We start from the raw sequence: 21,851 nt of genomic DNA, 5'->3' as shown, positions 1-21,851 counted from the left end.
AAATAGATCCCTTCCGTAGCTTTTTGTTCATTAACACACGTATCAAAAATAATATAAAACTGTATTCTTCTAATCAGTAATTCAGTAAAACCGTTTTTGTCAAATTAAAAAATAGTAACATCTAAATTTATATAAACTCTCCTTAAAATCTATATTGAGTTACGTAGCTATCTTATTTTCGAAGATAAATCTAAAATACTTTCGAGAAAAGAAATTTATATATGACAGATTTTTTATCGAACACATTATTATTGAAAGCATTCCTATTAAAGAAAACAAGATATCCTAGTACTTGACATGTTATCCTCAAGGAAATAACCCAAAATTTCAAATTTTTCATTGAAGCTGTTTTGCAAGGGGCTTTTCTTAAGAGGCTGAGGTTTCGTAATTACCAACAGTTTTGAATATATACTTTATTTATTCTTGAATTGTGCTTTAGTACTGTCCTGACTAGTGTAAGATATATATTTAAAACATGCGAAGAACATTTTTAACAATATTTTAATAATACACTAATAATATACTCTTTTCATGGCTACCCTGAGGTAATCAGAACAACAAGAACTTCCAAAAAAAAAAGCATCATTCACTGTTTTTTTAGAAAGTTCTGCAAATCAGTCCCTTTCTGATTTAGCATTCGAAACATTTTTTATAACTTGTCCAGATTGCTTTCCCTGAATATTGTCTCCTTTGCTATTCTGTATTTTGAAGTTAAAACTCGGACGTACGAGGAAGAATTCATCATAAAATATTATTACCAGAATCGCTCACGTTTAATATAAATGTATGAAATAAAGAGCCAAAAGGTTTCACTTAATTTAACTAACAATTAATTATACGAAGAGTCAAAAGCTTCAATTCGGCGACGTTAACTTATTTAAGTTAAGGGATATTACATCCCATATTGTTTCATAGCCGAATAAGAAACTCAAAGAGTTTCATGCCGAACATAGAAATTATATAAAGTTCGGCGAGTCCAAGCGTAAGCGAATACCTGGACAGTGCAATATCTGATCCATTTGGTAGTGCAACACTGAGGCAACTCATTGTAAGGGTGGAGCAAGCTCTGATCACTATTCTTGGTATTTACCCATAATGTGAAACCCAGCTCCTAGGAGCTGTATTGCTGTTCTATATTATGAGAGAAGGTCACTACCAGACTGGTTTCAACCTTATGTATAGGTGAAGCGGGCTCTAAAAATAAGACGATCACGAAAGATCGCCAAACTCAGCGTTGTTCCACTCAATGACAGGCTCACCCCGTCACCGAGAAGAACTTCTCAGCATTGGCTCTACCCAGTGGTAGGCTCACCCCACCACCACCAAGCAGAGTCATAATCTCAGCGGTGGCCCCACTCAGAGACAGGCAAAAACCTACCTCCAAGCGAAGCCTCTCAAAGCCAGATCCGCCGCGCACCGGTTTCCACCCTCATTGGGGTCTATGAGAATTGAGAAGAAGGTGTCCTAATAAATTATTAATTATATGAAGAGCCGAAGGCTTCAATTCGGCGACATGAACTTATTTAAGTTAAGGGATATTACATCCCATATTGTTTCATAGCCGAATAAGAAACTCAAAGAGTTTCATGCCGAATATAGAAACTATATAAAGTTCGGCGAGTCCAAGCGTAAGCGAATACCTGAACAGTGTATAGTGTACACTGTCTCATAATGTAGAACAGTAATACAGCTCCTAGGAGCTAAGTTCACATTATGGGTAAATACCAAGAATAGTGATCGGAGCTTGCTTCACCTTTACTATGAGTTGCCTCAGTGTTGCACTACCAAATGGGTCAGATGTTGCACTGTCCAGGTATTCGCTTACGCTTGGAATCGCCGAACGTTATATAGTTTCTATATTCGGCATGAAACAATATGGGATGTAATATCCCTTAACTTAAATAATATAAATATGTTTATGTGTAAAACTTTCTGCTAAGTTTCATAGCCATTGTCAATACAATTATAGGAAACCACAAAAAAAGAGAAAGAAAGAGAGAGAACAACATTTATTAAATGCACGTGATATTATATGCACTGTCGGCTGTAGGAGACTACTCCACCTCCATTAATAGATATTCAACAACCCAATGAATTATTGACTAATACTCACCCTTCACGTGTTCCTTAAATTACAATTAATTTTTCTGCTTATATTTAAAAATAATTTATTAAGTGAATTATTTTGTTGTAATTTATTTCGAATATCTGCAAATGTAGATAGAGCTGTTCTCCGATAGTGCAAATAACATCACACGCTTTCAATTGAATTATCGTTTTTGTGTTTTCTTATAATTTATTGACAATGGCTATGAACCTTAGCTGGAAAGTTTACAAATAAAGACATTTAAATTAAACCTAAGTGATTCTGGTAATAATATTTTTTGATGTTTGTGTATTTTGATTATCCACACCTGCATCAAACACATTCAGACAGTTTTCAAATGCCGCATGTCACTAAGACCGATGATGAAGAAAAACAAAATGTAAAGTCTATCATTGTTGAAGTCGTAAAAAGATGTTACTATTTGCAAGTGCTTTCGTGATACACAACACTTCTGAGCCCTTCCTCACTTCGTTGCCGTCTCCAGTAATAATATTGATTACCTATGAAATCTACATTCAGTTTGTCTCTACGATACCTTAGAGATAGATTATTTTATTCCTAAAATAAAAAGGTAAACAACGTATTTTATTTTTGCATAAAATGAAATCGATATTTTCTCAATGATGTATCGCAATATAGTTATATCTCAATGTCAACACACACTCCCTACTGCCTGCTGTTGTCAGTTAATCTACCATGCAATAACTGCGGGATAATTTCCATTTCAGAGTTAGCTTCGGTTATTTTACCATTCCATTTATACATTCTGTAAAGAAATGTAGTAAAATATACCCTTTGCGGTGAATTTAATGCAGAATATTCTCTTAAAATTCTATCCACAACAATGGTTGTTGAATTTATATTTTAATCTAAATTTTAGCATACTCACCTTGACGGTGTACACCCCAATGAAAGAGAGAGGGAGATTGTTATGGAAAAATTGGACTGAAAGTCTCATATATATATATTTTTATTTTATAAGTATTCCGATATGCAAGATGTTATGTAATTATGATCGATTTATCAACATGTTTCACTGTGCAGCACAAAATGCATGAAATAAATTCATAAAGCCAGCTTTTGTTTGCAAAATGTATTGGAAAACAAGAATTCTACTTTTCCCCTTCCTCATCTCGCTCTCTCTCTCTCTCTCTCTCTCTCTCTCTCTTAGATGCGCGGATGCATTGAGACACACATTGATAATTCGTATAATAGGGAAACAGCAGAATATGCTGAAGTATCATGGTTGATGACAGAATAATAAAAGGATTTGACTGTTTTAAATTCAGTAACATTTTGTATTGAACCTCAAGCCTGATGCTGGGACATGCCTTATTTCATGTAATATACATCTGTTATATTATCTCTTGCAGTGGAAGTCTGCATTCCTGCCATATATTTGCTTACCTAGTAGGCTAAACAAACACAGAAGAAGGCAATGGCAAACCACTTCTATATATATAGTTTACCAAGAAATTCTTATGAACAGAGGCTTGTGTTATTTTCATATAGTGCTGGAAGATGGAACACCCAGTTCGGAAGACATCGAAAAGGCTACAGGGTAGAATCAGAGCTGAACTTCCAATGAAGTTAACAAGAATGATGAAGCTGGATCAAAGCCTTCTGGAAGTTCAATTTCTGATAGAGTTAATATCAGAAGAAGACCCCTACACTTTACTGGTTTAAATAAAATAGGAACATGGAATGTAAGAATCACGTATCTAGAAAACTTGGAACTGGTAAAGAAATAAATGAGAACTGGAGTTCAGATTTTAGAAATCAGTGAACTGAGATGGACAGGAATGGGTCACTTTGGTATCGATGATGTCATGATGTATTACTCTAGACATGAAAACCTTCTAAGAAATGAAGTAGCATTTATAATTAGAAGAGAATACAGAAAATACATTTTGGATTAAACCCAGTGTCTAATAGAATAATTTTAATCAGAATAAAGTCATACCCAGTGAATGTTACACTAATACAGGCGAATGCACCCAATGAAGATTCAAGTGAAGATGAGGTCGAAGAAAGAATTTTACAACAAATAGTACACAGTATTGATAAAACAGATTTTCTCCTGATCTTAGATGATTGGAATATAAAAGTGGGAGAAAAAAGAAGAATGAGGCATCACTGGAAAGTTTGGTTTAGGACTGACGAATGAAGCAGGAAAAAGGATACTGGCAAATTAAAGAAATTTGTACACATGGACTTCACCAAATGGAGAATATAGAAATTAGATATGTTATATTGTTGTCAGTAGAAGGAGGTGGAGGAGGAGAGGTGGAGGAGGAGGAGGAGGAGGAGGAGGAGAAGCGCTATCCAATCAGAAAAAACTCTACCTGCTGCAGGCTGTGGGACAAATCATGTATTATTGATAGCTGAAGTTAAATTGAAATTAAGGGCTACAAACAAGCAAAAGGACGGTATCATATTTGTTTAGATCCTATAAATGAAACATTTAAAGTAGAAGTCAGTCGGAAAGAAATTAAAAAGTTTGGAGACGACTGAAAGAGAATTAGAAGAACTGTGGGAAGATACAAAAATCTATACTCATAGAAGGAAAAGAAGACTCTCTTAATAAAGCAACAAGAAAGAAAGATTGTAAATGGTTCTCAGAAGAAGCTATTGAAATAGCAGAAGAAAGAAGAAAAATGAAACTTCAGAAAGAAGAAAGGGTTTGGCAATTGGGCGAAGATTTTCAGAGACAAGCTAGGAAAAATATCTAAACAAAGAAATTGAAGAAAGTAGTATTGTGAGTAGAACAAGAGATTTGTTGAGAAAAATAAATGATGTTACAGGGAAATTTATCCCTAGATTAGGAGTTGTAAAAAGTTATTCAGATAAACCTCTGATGGAAGAAAAAGAAATAGTGGAAAAAGATGGAAAGATTATGTATAGTATTTGAACAAGATAATAATATTGAAGTAGAATTTGAAAGGAGAGACTTTGTTGAGGGATTCATGATAATGAAAAGTGAAGTGATATCAGCAATGGAACAACTGCCAAAAGGAAAAGCTACTGGAGCTGATGGAGTGGCAGTGGAATTAGTGAGAGCAGCTGTGGATGGAGTGGTGAATATATTGACTGAAATTTGTCAAGAGGTTTGGAAGAAAATATTCTGGCCTAGGAGATTGGAAAATATCAGTATAAATGAATACCAGTATTCATCCCAGTTCCAAAAAAAAAATCAAATCCCAGAGATTGTGAGAATTATAGTACCATCACTTTAATTTCACATGCAAGTCAAGTTATGCTGAAAGTGATTCAACAAAGGATGGAGCCATACGTGAATAGAGAAATGCCACAAGAACAAGCAGGCTTTAGGTACAGGAACTAGAGACCAAATAGAAATATGAGATGGATTATGGAAAGAACAAGAGAATTTCAGAAGAAAGTATTAATCTGTGGTATTGATTACAAGAACTCTTTTGATTGCGTGGATCATAACAGACTGTGGATTGTAATGAGATCAATGGCAATAATTAAGCATCTAATTCTCTTGATAAGAGAGCTGTATGACAACCAAGAAGCTTCAGTAAAAACAGTCTTTGGAGAAACAGAAGTGATCTTGTGCACAAAAGTGATCTTGTGCACAAAGGCTCTGTAAATAACTCGGCCCCTTGTCCTTTCAAATTGTAAATTCAAGTTGGTAAGTTCTTTTATGTTGTCCATCCAACTCCTTTTTTTGGTCTTCCTCTTCTTTTCATTCCCTCAATCTTCCCCAACATGACTGTCTTTTCCAATGATTCATCCGCTCACATAATATATACAAAGGACATCAACTTCTGTTTAGCGATTCTATTGATTAAGAGGGAATATAACGAAGCTAGACTTAATTTAAACATCAATTCTGGCAATTTAAATGAATTTATAATAGAGAGAGATAAAATAGAAATCGTTGAAAGTTATGATGTACTGGGGTTGTCCACAATCAGAAATTATGGTAAATGTGTAGATGAAATTAAAAGAAGGATAGTGATGGTAAAAAAAAAGCTATGTTAAGTCTGATAAAACTAATGGAAGATAAAGGTGTCAGTAAAGCTACGAAAGTTAGAATTGTCAAAGCAATGGTATTATCAATAGCGATGTATGGATGTGTAAGCTAGATTTTTAGAAGAACGCAGCAAGTGACTTGCTTCATTTGAATTATGGGTGTGGAGGAGACTACTAAGAATTTCATAGACTGAAAGAATGACCAATAAGAAGATTTCAGAGAGTATAAAGACAAAATGCTCCTTAGAGGCGATGATCGCTAAACAGAAGTTGATGTCCTTTGTATATATTATGTGAGCGGATGAAACATTGGAAAAGACAGTCATATTGGGGAAGATTGAGGGAACGAAAAGAAGAGGAAGACCAAAAAAGGAGTTGGATGGACAACATAAAAGAACTTACCAACTTGAATTTACAATTTGAAAGGACAAGAGGCTGAGTTAGAGAGCCTTTGTGCACAAGATCACCAATAGTCCAAAACGATTGGATGGTACATAATAACAAACTGACTTTTCTGTTGAGATAAGCCATAATTCCTAATTTGCACAGCAGTGAATTTAATGCAAAATATCGCTATCTGTGTATATATATATAGACGCACTAGTTCAGAATATGCTATGTTGAAGAGTATGCCTCATATTGCTGATATCTTTTATTTTATTCTGTAATTGTGTTATATTATTGTTATTGTTAACCGGGTGTCTCAATTGGAGACATCCGGTTAACAATAACAGTAATATAATAACCATTATCTTTTGCCAAACACTCAGCATATTGAAGTCATTCTGAAGGATCCAAATTTTTTATATCTATTGCGGTCGCAAATTAGAATAATCAGTATTGTGTCAACTGAATATCTTTCATTTAAATATTCGCACTATTACATCATTAATATGTAGAATAAACGGAACAGTTCAAGAAAAGAGCCCTGTAGCACACCACTCGCTACCTAATCGTAGATTCTAGTCCACACTACACTTCTTTTTGATGTCTGTCGATAACTATCCTCTTGTTCATCTCATCAACGTTATATCACTTCTCATTCGCTCCAGTTTACTTAAGAGATTATTATGTGGTATCTTGTCAAATGTTTTTTTTTTCCCAATATCCAATAATATTGTAGTATAGGAATTACGATTATACGACTCTACCATCACTGTCATAGAAACAGAGTAAATTGTTAAGGCAAGACTTCCCTTTGTCATTTCCATGCTTCCCTCTATAAAGTATCATCATGCTTATAAAATTACCCATTCTTGAATTCTGTCTTCAACTACCCTTTTCAAAACCTTAAATGCTATTTCTATGACAGTAAGATATCTGTAATTTGCAACCTCTGTTTTGGATCCACATTTACGCAATGGTACTCTCTTATCCTCTTCTCTCTCTCTCTCTCTCTCTCTCTCTCTCTCTCTCTCTCTAATCTGACACTCAAATTAAGCAACCTGGCCAACGATATGGTAAATTCACGTTTTGCACATTCACATTACATAAGACACTAATATCCCATCTAATCCTACGGCGTATTTTACATTCAGGTTTTTCAATATTACTAACACTCCGAGATCATCAACCTAAAAGCTAACATCAATACCTGTTTACGTCATGGACCGATTTATCTTAACACACTGTGGAGTAGAGAAACATCTAGTATTATTGAATATTGCTATATATTCTATTATAATTTTGTCTGCTAAATTAAAAATTATGTATAAAATTGATATGATAACTCAAATGAGTGAATTCTGGAATGATGTAATTAAAACAATGAAAATGTTCACAGACTCCGAATAAATATGAATCGTGAAGTATTTGAGAATGTCTACATAGTCAAACCGAAAAAATATACAGTTGAATATTGCTGTTATACGAAATTCTGTAAATCTCTCTCTCTCTCTCTCTCTGTTTCTTTTCCCACTATGGTAGGCATCGAACTGGCTTAATATTAATGCTTATTCTCGAATTTTTCATTTTGATTCACATACAAATTCTCAACTTCGAGTGAAGCTAAATGTGAGAGAGGAGTGCTCTTGCAAATATTTGGTTTATATCGATCTAGTACAAAATTTGTGCTATCGCCAGCTCCAGGTAAGATGAAATAACAGTTTTTGTGATTTCTGAAGATACTGTGTGTGATATTGATAACTGACATAACCTAGAAGATCAATGCGGGATGACATTATTCACATACTTTCTTCAAAGAAATTAAAAAAAAGGCACCATTTTAACATAATACGAAATAAAAAATCTTCCACTCTAAGAAAGAATATATTTTATGAAAATTGAAAGTGAGGTATTTCCAGAGGGAGGACACATCTTACTCGGTAAAAGTTACTCAAAGGATGTATATTCTAGACGAATACTATAGATTTCGAATTTTTTAAACCAGTGAATTAAAAAAAAAACTGTCATGTTCTATCAAACTTGTCTTTCGACTACATAAGTGTTTCTTTCTCTTTTTCGATACTTAATATTCTTAGACCTTTACATATATTTCACTATATGGTGACTCCCTGACAGATTGTTCCTGTCATAAATTTCCAGTCATTCTATGAAATATTTCCTGGAACTTCACTTTGCCATCGTTACATTGCCCAGTCGTTATCTCTGTAATTTTTGTTATTAGAATGTGGAAACTTTTTTTGGCCCCGGATTACTATTCAAACGCTGAAAATGTGGTTGCCAAATGTTCTCTCCTTCAAGTCTGGATATGTGCCATAAGTACTTTCCAACTCATATAACGGAAGAATGAAGTCCTTTAAAACATGATTAGGAGAAAAAGAACAGATGTTTCAGCTATGGCTGTGAAAAGTCATGACAGCTGTTCTTTATAAGGGGTTTGAATGAATCATTACTTAGAATTCCCAATAATGGCATCACATTCTTCTAAGCTGGATTTATTTAAATAGTAAAACTGAATGAAGTAATAAATCAGCAAAAATTCAGCTGACAGATGCAGCACTTTTCTGATTTTAAGTAGATGCTTCATTTAGGATATATGTAGATGTGTTGCGTAATTATCTACAATAGAATGCAACGGATAATGCTAACAAGCAATGCAGAATCTCATGAGTATTGGTTGATTTAAGGATAATGAAAATCTGAAATTTAGCAGTATATAATGTCAGTTATTTTGACAATCTGTTTGCGTTATACACGTTATACAGTCTATATATATTGAAAGTCCTTTGGTCGGAAAGACCTAGGTCTGATTCCCGTCCAAGTTGTGTATGTGATCTCTTTCGACTAAAGGTGAGTTAGTCGGTCTCATACGGAGGTAGGGAGGGGATTTCACCCGGAAAATCGGAGTTTTCGTTCTTCGAAACAGGCAAACGGACCCATGAACACACACACACAAGCATTTACAGACAGGCTCGGCGACAGGCCTGTTGGGGCTGCATTAAAGTCGCAGTATGTAATAGCGGACCCTGCACGTGAGGCATAAAAGCGGCAGAAAGAAGATTTGCGTTAGCCGATGTGACAAAAAAGGACCATTCGATAACATACACTTTTGTTACTCATCGTAATATAGGTTAGCTTGTGAAGTAAAATTGCACGAATGAAGTGAATATACGTATTGTATTAAAGATTGGATGTAAGTGACATGCCACAAAAACAAACATGGTTCAGCAACTAATCTAAGATTAATATCTCTAGTTTGTTTAGTACAGTCTAGTGCAGAATATAAGTTTGAATTATAGTAAGAAAAACATTAACATCACGATATTTTATACAAATTAAAAAATTCATTTCTTCCATTAAATATTTGAAAGAAAAGTAAGATTTCAATGATATGCTGAAAATGCAATGATAATCCAGAAAACAATTTCAATTAGATAACCAGCCCAATTGCGTTAAACCTCTCGATCTAGATTATATTCTAACATTCAGTATTACTCGTTTTATTTATTTATTTTTCATATTTTTGATCTTTAATATCCTACGTAAAATCCTTCTGATCTGTAAAATCACTCGCTTATTTTTCTTTTCTTAATAATAATAGAGAATAATTAAGGAAATAGAAATTATATTTCCATTTCATCTCATATACGCCAGACAGGACGGAATTTTCACTGTAACTCGGAATTTTCATACAAAAAAACAAAACAAAAAAAAAACCAGACAAACCAACCAGAAGAACATACATTTAACAGATATAAAACACTGGCTTCAGTTTTAGTTGCTACAGTAGCAATTCAAAACTCTAAATTCCTCTTACAATGCATTCACATTATATCCTACACAATCGCCACTTCGTTCGGATTATTAGCCTTGATTTGTTTGCTCGTCAATCTAAACACATCTATACCAGAAATCGAACTCCACTACTTTCAGCGTATTTCATGACTAAGTAAAGAATAGAGTGGAATATATCCTTTCTTTCGATAAATTGGGAATTAATTATAGCTCGATCATTCTGATCCTTGACTATTTATTAATTACGGTCAATAAATTTTTCAAACTAATCTTCTGTTGTCTTTCGTGAAAGATTGTTGTCCGTTAATTTCTGAGACCTTTCTCATATTCAATATCATCCCAATCCTGAGCGTATGTTTCTTTGCAGGTGATTGTTCATCACTGGGATCAGTTTCATACCGGTATTAGAGATTTTTCTCCCGGAAATCCCAATCCTCCAACGTCTTTAATTCCCAAAAAGTGGTAGGCAGACTTTGTTTAGCCCTAACTAACTTTCTGAAAACAGGAATGCATCAAGTCTCTTCCTGTCTATGAATCAAGAGTTTTTGGGAGAGAGAGAGAGAGAGAAAGTAACACAAACAACTGCCATTATCTCTCTGCCCTAAATCCTAACATTTCTACTATTTTCTGTAACAGTATGAGTTTTACGCTCGATTTTTGGAGTTGCAGAATTAAAATTTCATCGCCCTCTACAGACTAGCAGTTTTTATTTGAAACCTGAACTGACTTGAAAAAATTCCATGTTTGATCTCAGCAACAGTGTTGCCTGACTAGATAATTCTTAGCCTACCTACTCTGCATGCAGTAATGTATTATAGGGTACACAACCTCTTACGAGTAAGAATCACATAAAAATATACCAAATTTCATTAAATTCCATCCAGCGAGTGCTGAATGGAATTTAATGTTTCGTTAGCGAGTGGATTCACTCGTTAACGGAACAAATGTTTCTGGATAATGGAATTGAATATATGTATGCATATGGAAATCCTTTCTAGATGGAATAATCCAGAAACGTTCGCATCTCCAGTAACGTACATTTTTTTTTCTGATTTTCATTGTAATTTTATCTCTGTTACTCACTTTTTGTCTGTATTTGTTTTCTAGGATGATATTAGTTTACTGCGGAAACCCCATCGAAATCAAGCCTTCGTTTTCATGAGTAGACTGTTTTTCCTTGCCGCAATTAGTCTCACATGTAATTTTATAAATTCTTGGTTAAATTTGTTACACTGTTGTGTACAAGCGGACTGTAATTATTTGGCTAGGAACAAGAAATTTAGCAAAGGAACAAAACAGCAAACATTAGAGTTCTTTATATTTCTGTAAGTCTGAAGACTTAAATTATAACAATTGTAATTTGCAATGAAAACAGAAGAGAAACAAAGTATCGCGAATCAAATCGAAACTTTTCTGTCGGTTACGATAACAAATCGTGCACTTGCGAGGAATAAGATTCGAATCATGTCAAAATACGGTAAGTACCGAAGAATATTTTCAGGAATTTATAAAGAAATCCTATTTAGCAAGTTACTGATGAATTTGTTTTTTTTCCCAAAAAGCCAATTTTTCTTCATTCAAAACAGATAAATCGCCAAACGAATATACTCATTAAATCTATAATTCTCAGTTACTTCCACGCGATCTTAGTCTCCAAAACTCTACGATAATTCCAAACTAATCCAAAACAACCATAATCTGACTACCACTACTACTGCACACTAAATTTGTTATCTTATCTCACCTGGTTTTACAATCTTTTTTGTTTAAAAGTCAGAAAAAGTAGAGATATCCTAGGGAGGAGAGATTAAACATAATTAATCTCATGTAGGAATTCGGAAACTATTATCATTTCTAGATGCTTTAAGAAAAGGCACAATCAGTCCTTTCTACATTCCATCCATAAAGTAAAGTAAATAACACGGTAAAGCACATATACTTGGTAGTACTTTAAATAAAGTAAAATAAATAAAAAACGCTTTCTCAAGATTAGAGAAAGAAGGTATTATGAACGTATCATTATCATGCCTACCAATATTTTATGTATCAGCATCTACACAGAAATTTGAAATTGACGTTTCGAAGTGAGATAAGCAGTCTTTGTTGCTTTTACTGTCTAGGGTTTTTCAAATGCTTTGTTTGCATTCCTTTATGTACTATATGTACTTTATATACTATAGGGAAACCTATAGTATATTTAATACCATAGGATAGACTCATGATTATATAACTCCAGAGCCCTGCTGTAACCATGATGGTACTTTTTCGAAATATTTTACCTCTACAAGAAACAGAGTGTATCATACAAAACAGTGAAAATCATCTTCCACCTAAAGACATTCGAAATAGCCATGTCATAGTGAACGATCACATACTGTTGGATGGAGAGTCTAGGCTGTCTACATAGCCAAGCAGGCTTGCCAATAAATTAACAACTTGATATAAATAAAATTTTAGTAATAAATGGTTCTAATAAATATTCTGCATGTATTTATTCATCTTTTCAATTACGTCTTCTCAATATGCACGGATGATAAATATTGAGAAGAATCGTCAAAAACTTAATAAATTAAATAAATAAACATTAACAAACTTCAAGAGCTGAAGTGCTCAAAAGTGCTCACTAATTTACTCTCTCTCTTAATCTACTTTCTTCTCTCTCTCTCTCTCTCTCTTTCTCTCTGCGTAAATACACCGAATTACAAATGGAAATTCTATAATGCCATTTTGCTTTTAGCTGCAATCTTAGCTAGAACCTGGTTCTTTTACGTATTTAGGACGAGAACGGCTTAGTATACCGTTCTCATTATGTTGATTTTCAAAAATGTTCACATCGTTTTAGCTATTTTCCTAATGTGATTGAACATTTTATATTAATATATACAGTGCGATAGCTATATCATAAGATGCCAATGGTGTATATTTTAGGATTTATGGCTGTTTAAGAAAGGATTAATTCCATTCCCTAGAACTGTCTTGGCATGATATTAAACTACAAGTTCTTTTTACAAATATACTGTACATTCACTATATTTATTCACTGTTTACGTAAAGTACTCTTGAACAGGATTCCTTCACAGGAATCTTTCGAAATTTACTACGAATTTATTTAAAATTTAATATTTATTACAAACACCTACACTTCTGTTTTATAAATTCCAATTGATAATTTATGTGATGTTATATTAAAAAATAACTAATGTAATAAGTATTTTTATCATTTTATTGTCATTGAAAACGATTGACAATTTTAGAATATTATGATTTTACTAACTTTACCAAAAGGCTGTGGTTGGTCACCAATTAATTAAACATCGATTTGTATAATACGTTTCTGTAGTAATTAGATTGAAAATCCATTCATCAAATAGTTGAAATCACAAAAAATCTTGAATGTTCATTTTTAAATTCTTTACAAGAGAAAATTTCGAAAGAAACAAGTTTACTTGCTCCACTTGATATATAAAATATAAAAAAATCCCCTAACATTTCCTTAAAAAAATTGCAGCTTGTCTGATTACCTCGCTTGTAATCAGATGGTGGTAATTTAGGTCGCTGCATTTTTTTCAACGTAAGTCTAAATTAGATAGCTTTTAAGAGTTTTTCTAACGAAGAATTCACCCTTTGACACTTTTTTTTTCTTTCCACTTAATTTTCTTTATTTAAGATTTGCAGGTGATTACTTTGTCTCCATTTTCTTAAAATTTATTTTGTTTTTTTGGTAAAGTAGACTTAAAAATTTGCAAATTATTAGAGTATGGATATAAATATTACATCGGAGAAAAGGAAGATGCCAGCTTTGTATTTGATTTCCTAAAATTGTGTTCATCGATGATACGAATAGTAACATACGCTGGTCGTATGATAGGACGCCAAGCTTATTGAAACCAAGCTATTAATATCTAACGATTTAAACGATAAATGTAATTGATTCTTTTATTGTATCACTGTGTCAGAGTGAATTTCTATCTACCAAATAAAAGAACAACATACTCTAATCTCATAAAAAAGTATATTATACATGAAAAAAGTAAATCAAGTGCTGAGAAAAAAAACAAGATATTGATAACTAGTTTTGAAACAGATACTTCACTGATATTAATAATTAATAGTATTGTTGTTGTTATTATGGTATTTATTCGCAAATTTCGGGAACAGTTTAGGTTCTCAAGAATGAAACGGAAAGGACATTCAATCAGCAGCTTCTAAACTACAGACAACTTCCTTCCCCCGATTTCTCAGTTCACTTAGTTCACTTTAACCTATTAGACAATGTTTTCATGAAATAATTTTTCAGGAGGTTGCTTAATGCTCAAAGATCTATAACTGGAAGGAGACCACGTAGCTTTTTAACGAATACAGAGAACCGACCACGGCTTCTGACCTAATATCCAATCCTCACCTTCTCGTGGTGCACCCTGTTTGGTATCTACCCTGATAATGAACGAACGAGGATGGGCTGACAATTTGGAATTTAGCTGACCAAATTGTATTCGTATTGGCTTAAACCACAATGTAAAGAGATGGTACAACGTGTCTCGGTTAGAAACACTTGATCAAAAAGAGGGAACCTCTGATATGAGAGTTCTGAAAAATATTAGTGGAGTGAACAGATGGCATCAATGGCGGTATCACATTAAAAATGAGGATATTAAGAAAGAGCTTACACTCGTTGGCATTCAAGAATATGTTAGCAGAGCTAGTCTCAGGTGGTATGCATTAGCAAAAAGTTCTTTGTCAGGTTTGAAGGAAAAAGATCCAGATGAAGACTAATAACAGATTAATTTGGAGGAAACTTTTTGATCAGAAGTTAATAATGGTACAACCTTTTCATGTAGTCATCAAGATCATATTATCCTGTATCCCTCTGAGGGTGCATATTAGAAATTTGACTTATTTTTAGATGTAAATATGTAAAACACTCGAAGAATGCTGCGTTATTTGACTTTCGTGTCCTTGGTAACCTAGTTCGGCCTAACTGGGAGAAAATCATTCGGAAGCCATTTTAGGTAGCCATTTTTAGGAAGTCAGCTTTTTATTTTCAGCAGACCTTTATCAAGCTGAGAGATGTTTCAAATTTGGCGAAAATCGGTTGAATAATGCGATCGACCTAGAAAAAAAAATGAAACTTTGATCTCTTTTCTCTATTCTCAAAGTACTCCAATTCTTTCATTAATGCGATTTGAGGTTTCCCATTTCGTTGTGTATTAAATTCTTCCGTCGAATAAAAGTAATGGGTTGACAGTATTTAGCTTAGAACCAAAATTATATTAAAGCGAATTTGCGCCTTAATGATTCTTGTAACCCGATATTTTGCTTAAGGGACACTCGCGTGATATATAATAAATGAAATATCTTTCTAAAAACTTGAACTTGGTCTATATGTTATAGCTATCCGCCCAAGAAAAGAAAAGGGAAGAAAACTTATGTACATTAAGAATGATTAATAATGGTAACATACAGGCTCTTGATTTTTACAGCCATGAAGCACTCCATAAAGAAATACTCCATGAGGATAAATTATCAAATTTAAGCAATTTTCATACATTATTCGCCTTGATCGGTTGACATTTCAACTCAACTCTTTACTAGGTACTTTCGTTTGTTCCTTTACTCCAGATATTTCAAAAGAATAGCTCTCCTTGTAGAAATGTCGAAGAACTAGTAGCTTCTAAATTTTCAAATGCTGCACGTTTGTTATATTCTGTAATCTGATTGTGAAGTAATTAAAATTTAATTAAATCATCAGAGTCATTGGAAGAAACTTCTTCGGTATTACTTTAAGTGAAAACTGATCGCCTAATCTCTTTAGAATGTGTTTACATTTTAATTTGCTTGATGCGTTCGATATAACATAATGCAACAGAACTTTAGATTTAATGAAGTGAGTCCAGTTAACCGATAAACCAATGTTGCTTTTTATCAGCTATGTAGGCAATGATATTAATAATCATCTACTCATCTAAGTGTGCTTCGAAGAGGTTTGGTTTTGTGAAGAAAAAAATAAAGCAAAAAGAAAAAAAAACAGCCGAGGGTAACTGCCTAAGTTTTAAGTCTAAGATATTAATCTTAGACTTTTAGAAAACACTCGCCTTTCATATATTTTGAATTTGTTTAAAAAATAGTTTTCACAATGCTCACCCTTCAAGATATAGGAATTCTATTACAATTTTTAATTCCTCTTTATTACACCTAAGTAATGAAGAACATAGCCAATTCGATACCAACTTATGATTTTTGTTTTGTTAAAAAATGTTATCGATTAAGAAATTATACATAGAAAGTACATTAAAACCTTCTACTGTTATGTTTTTTTTTGTTTTCTCGTGTAAAATTTATTGACCCTTGGATATCAGTCCTAATTCTCATCTGATATCAGCCTGAATTGATACATGTGAATGGAAATTGGATTTACCAAATTTCTCAAGAAAGTGTCAGGATTAATAAACTTATTTTTAGAAACTCCGCAATTGAATGTGTATTTTTTTATGCTTGGGTTAAGCTTTCCAAACCAGTTTCTGTTTCAATCTTAATGCTCGTTCTCTCCTACTTTCCATGTAATGCCTTTTCTAACACACGTTTTTGTTCCCGCCTTTTATCGTTAACCTATTTTTCTCAGGCAAGGAAATAAAAAGCCTCATTGTTCGCCGCCTTATCTAACAAAATTTTCTTCACTTTCCGGAAGTAATAAAGAAAGCTTTGCTAGACTTAGAGGTTTTTACTACACTTACCTTTCAACAGCTCATCCATCAAGATCGTGTCACTAAGGAGCGATGTGAGTTATTGCAGATTTAAACAGTTGTGTCGTAGACTAATGATGCACTAGTACAAAAGCACGAATGATACTATCCATCTCCTCGAAACTCAAACATTGCTGGATCTGTAGATTTGCTCATTGTGTCATCTGTTTCTCGTATAAGTAAGATAAGTCGTTTTATCCAATCTTCTCTCTGACTTAACATTTCTTGAGGTATGACAAAGCAATTGAAGTCCAGAAGAATTATCTTCTATCCATAATACAAGATTAAGAATATCTGATGTGTTTTATGTGAGAATATTTGGATTTTTTTCTCTTTAATCTAGAGCTTTAAAAGTTATCTCTATGCTTTCTACGCAGACATAGTATATTAGTTGTTAACGTAGGAAGAAAGAAACGCAAGTTCTTAAAACGGGATTTTCTTGCTGGAGAATAGTAGAATATCATAAATAGTTGATGTAGAAAATTTGAATTTTTTTATTAATGTTTTTAATGTGAATCCTATCTGCCGTTTAGATTTCTCAGACAGTAAGTTGACGAAATGCCAGATAATCCGATAGAATTTCTGCTTTAGAGATGATCAAAAACACGGCACTTTATTTGAGCCATTTCAGGTCGCCAACGAGTAGGATGGTAGTCTTACATGGTGCTAAGGAAATTATCTATCAATAATGATAATTCACAAGGCGTAATTCAGATGTCCATTGCATTCATGCGTGCAAGGATTCTAACCAATAGTTGTTGGATGGACAGATGGTACGTTATTCACTCTAACTAAAAATAGGGCTAAATTTTTTCAATCATCTATCATCATTCCTGCTAATGAAAAGTGTTCATGATTTAAGGAAATGCCATGCCACCCACCCACCCACCCACCCACCCACCCACCCACCCACCCACCCACCCACACACACACACACAAAGGTGAGTGATTACTTCGAAATATAATACGTATGTTGAAATAACCGCATTCTGTTAGCAATAAAGATGGTGCCATTGATTCTCATCACAGTGATACTGAATTTTAGAAAATATGTTGCATTATTTCTTTCTACTTTCAGAAAAATGAAGGCATGAAGGCACCAGTGCACAAATCGAAACATATCTTTTGACAAAACGTTTAAAAATTTTGGACAGCGTGGTACAAACCTGTCTCAGAGATTCAAGTCGCACGACAACACACGAAGAGAAATCTGAATAAATCAATAAACCAGTCCTCAGTTGAAAGAATAGTTCGTTCGATATCAGTTTTTCAAATGTACTGAGAAGGCCAATCGGCGTTTTCTTTTTAAAATACAATTTTTACTCCACACTTAGTAGAAAAGAATCTCTGGAGACCGTGTAAGAATTTTGCAACTGTTTCTATGAATAAATATGAATCAGAGCATCGGTGGTTCCTTAACAATATGCGTAACGCATTTACACTAATGGTAAAGGGCAAATGTATCTCAGTCAGCAACGACGAGGCTAAGATCTGAACACGCTTTTTTATCTCCCGAAAACTTGGGTTTTTCTTCAACAAAGCTAACACACCTGCCAGGACGCAGTCATATAACCGACGTAATGCACTGACTTTATGAGGCCAGCGTATTCGGCCGTAATACAATAGCCAACTATCTTAACGGTATTATTACAGAAATATCATTTAAGTTTGTTTGGGTTTAAAAACTCCTAAATCATAAATTGATTTCATCGCATTATATCTTCATCTTCAGTGGATGTTGGGTTTTTATGAAAGGTAATAATTCTATGCAAATATTATAAAAATTCTTAAATTTAACAAGTCTGAAGCATATTGCTTCCAATTTTCGCTTATCAGAAACAGAAACTGCTCATTTGTCTGATGGAGAAGTCAGGTGGTTCCTCCCCATCTCATACCAACTTACACGTAACGTTAGCATGCTTTAATATGGTCCATTTTCAGATGGATGGTGATTGAAACCATTTGTAACTTTTGAGAGATAGTAAATAACTAAATTACGCACCCTTCAAAAAAATCTCTCTGCACATCCCTATATTGCTTACACAAAAACAATGCACAAAAGGTGAAGGAAGTAGGGGGAAGACATTGCTACACTTGGATTAAAAATTACTTTCAGTATTGTGTAAGCATCATTATAAAAGTTTTTCTCCTGTCTGTCCTACCGTTAAATTACGAATTTTTACTTTCTCTTTTTTATATTGAGTCCAATACTCATAGACACTGATAATCAGCATGCGCGTGCAAAATGTGTTTGCCTATCTTAAAGAAAAAAATATGATCACATTCTTTCATCCAGCAGTTACGATCAATACGCAAGGAAAACCTGTGGTTATGAGTCGCTGGAAGTCCTTGTTTACCGAAAGCAGTGGCTTCCTATTACTTTAGCAGCTGATAATGCATACGCAAATAGCTAGATGTTTTTTCATAAAATAGAAGAGTCTCAATTGATGATGTAAATTCTTAATGATCAGGTAAAACGAAAGAAGAGTTGATAGGAAGGGAAAGTGATTAAAGTACATTTAAGACAACTGACATAAGAAGTAGAAGATACATGGTATACCTATCCTTTGTTATCCTGGTATTATGGAATCCACTAACAATAGCGTGCAGTTATAGTTCAGCAATAATAATAATACTCGTACTTACATTCAGTTATCACTCATTTTCATTGTTTGCATTAATGTTCTATAGTCACCTGAGTTAGAAAGTCTTCTTTTGTGTAATTTTCTTCCTCTAACACGTGCTAAGTAATTCCTAATAATGTACGCGTTTTGTGAATTTTTGTTTTCGATAACTTCTTAATTCGCTGATTGATAAATCTTTCTTTTTTTCCTCATGCGAAACTGAAAGTGTCATTAGATACATTTATTCCCAGCTGAATATCTGAAAACTCTCTTTTAAACTAGTGAAATCTGTTTAACACGTATGTAAAGTGAAAAGCATTGTATTCCGACAAGGGATCATCAAAAACTAAATAATAATAATAATAAAAGCTAAAAAGAAAGATAAAAAATAAAAATAAACAGAGCAATATAGGTTATTTCTCTCTCTCTCTCTCTCTCGAAGGTTATCGTTTTTAAGTTCGTAATCAATATTTTCGTTTTCAGATTATTCCCCTACTCTCTTGGAAAGGTTCAGTGAACAGACCTTACATCCAGGACCCGGCCTTAGCCTGAAATGCGTAGCATCTGGAAATCCACTTCCCCAAATTACCTGGTCTCTTGATCGCATGGCAGTCCCTGAGGGACCTCGCTTTAGAATGGGTGACTACGTGAAAAGCGACGCTACTGTGGTGAGCTACGTCAATATCACGAGCGTACTCCCTGAAGATGGAGGTATCTACACTTGCACAGCCAGTAATGACGTTGGAAACCTTAGTCACTCTGCAAGAATCAGTGTGTATGGAGCTCCATTTATCCGCCCAATGTCCAATGTGTCTGTTGTTGCAGGAGAAACTATGAAGCTACAGTGTCCTGTAGGAGGACATCCCATTGAATCAATAAAATGGGAAAGAGGTTTGTATTAAAGATTTCATTATATGCAGTAAGTCATTGCCTTCATATTGTAATAATATGTGTCATATATACAATACATTAAAAAAATTAAATATTATCAAATATTACTACAAACACCAGGTTAAAAATACATCAGCAAACTAATTTTCAACATGCATGTTAGATTAGGGAAAAAAAGCAAATCCAAAACATTATGAAAAATACTAAAAATTACGTAATAAAGTTGAAATCACATAACATCAGTATTCTTCTGTGAGAGAACAAGGGGAATGTACAGAGAGAGAGAGAGAGAGAGAGAGAAAGAATAAGTGTTATTTATTTATTTTTTTCCAAAGGAGTGTATTCTGTTATTATTAGCAAAGAACAAGGACCGAGTTGGGTGGGTGAAACAAGTGCTGTTTTGGATGCACTATATTTTTCCAAATAACTTCGACTTCAAAGAGTCGATTTTTATGGACTCAGTAATTGTTGTGAACTTGAAGTACGTTAGTTACCGTGAGTAGGGTGAGGATATTTTTATTCGTTTTATGTTTCAGTGTTTTTATTTATTTTGCATAATCCATAAACTGTGTTCCAGACCAAATATTAAACTTTTTCAAAACACTTCAGACAGTAGTAAGCGGAGCTATGGTGAGGTTAGATCGGACATCGAAATTATTCTTCCACTTAACGCATCCGTGTCCATTGCAAGATTTTAACCTGCATCCCACACATGGCCATTCTGTTTGGGAGTTTTTAGTGGAAGTGTGAAAGAGCGAAAACCAGGTAGTGCCGATTTTTAGTCCCTTTAAATAAAGAATCAGAGCTAAATTTAATGTAGCTTTTGTAAATACACTTATAAAAAGAAGAGTGTGTATTTTTTGATACAGTTAATTTAATTATTTCATTTACTGATTAAATAAGAACTGAAGTCAGTAAATACGGATGACTAAAACATTACCAATATAATAGTACAGTGTTTTTTCCTGAAGTGAAATAACAGTGATATTTCCAGCAGTAAGTTCTAATTATAATTCAAAGCCATGTTATATTAACCTACTTAGCATTTTGATTAGCCAGCTAATCCAATCTGCCTCATCTACTGCTTGTCAACAGCATCTGCTCTCCAGATAATTTCATTGTTCTCTATGATAAAATACCCAAATTTACGATTGTGAAAGAAAAAAAAAAAAGAAAGAAAACCGAATTCCCTCTATTTCAGACACACTACCTCGATTTCAGTTGAAATCCTTTATAAAAGTCCCTTGCATTTTCAACGAGGTGATTCGAACCTGAGCATCATCTATTGACAAA

General features: G+C 33.7%; 1 protein-coding gene across 1 annotated transcript in view; it reads left to right on the top strand.

Moving 5' to 3' along the window:
* LOC150094606 (cell adhesion molecule Dscam1-like) overlaps nucleotides 1-21,851 on the top strand; it is a 313,219-nt gene that overhangs the window by 158,341 nt on the left and 133,027 nt on the right. The window contains exon 7 of the mRNA XM_090411602.1: nucleotides 20,151-20,558. Within this exon, the coding sequence (XP_090267728.1) occupies nucleotides 20,151-20,558 (408 nt within the window). The remainder of the gene's footprint in view (nucleotides 1-20,150; nucleotides 20,559-21,851) is intronic.

This window comes from Typopeltis vanoorti, chromosome 21, assembly GCF_054136105.1.
Source record: "Typopeltis vanoorti isolate ZY-2024b chromosome 21, IOZ_Tvanoo_1.0, whole genome shotgun sequence".
Lineage (NCBI taxonomy): Eukaryota > Metazoa > Arthropoda > Arachnida > Uropygi > Thelyphonidae > Typopeltis > Typopeltis vanoorti.
This window is presented reverse-complemented; position numbering and strand designations above follow the sequence as displayed.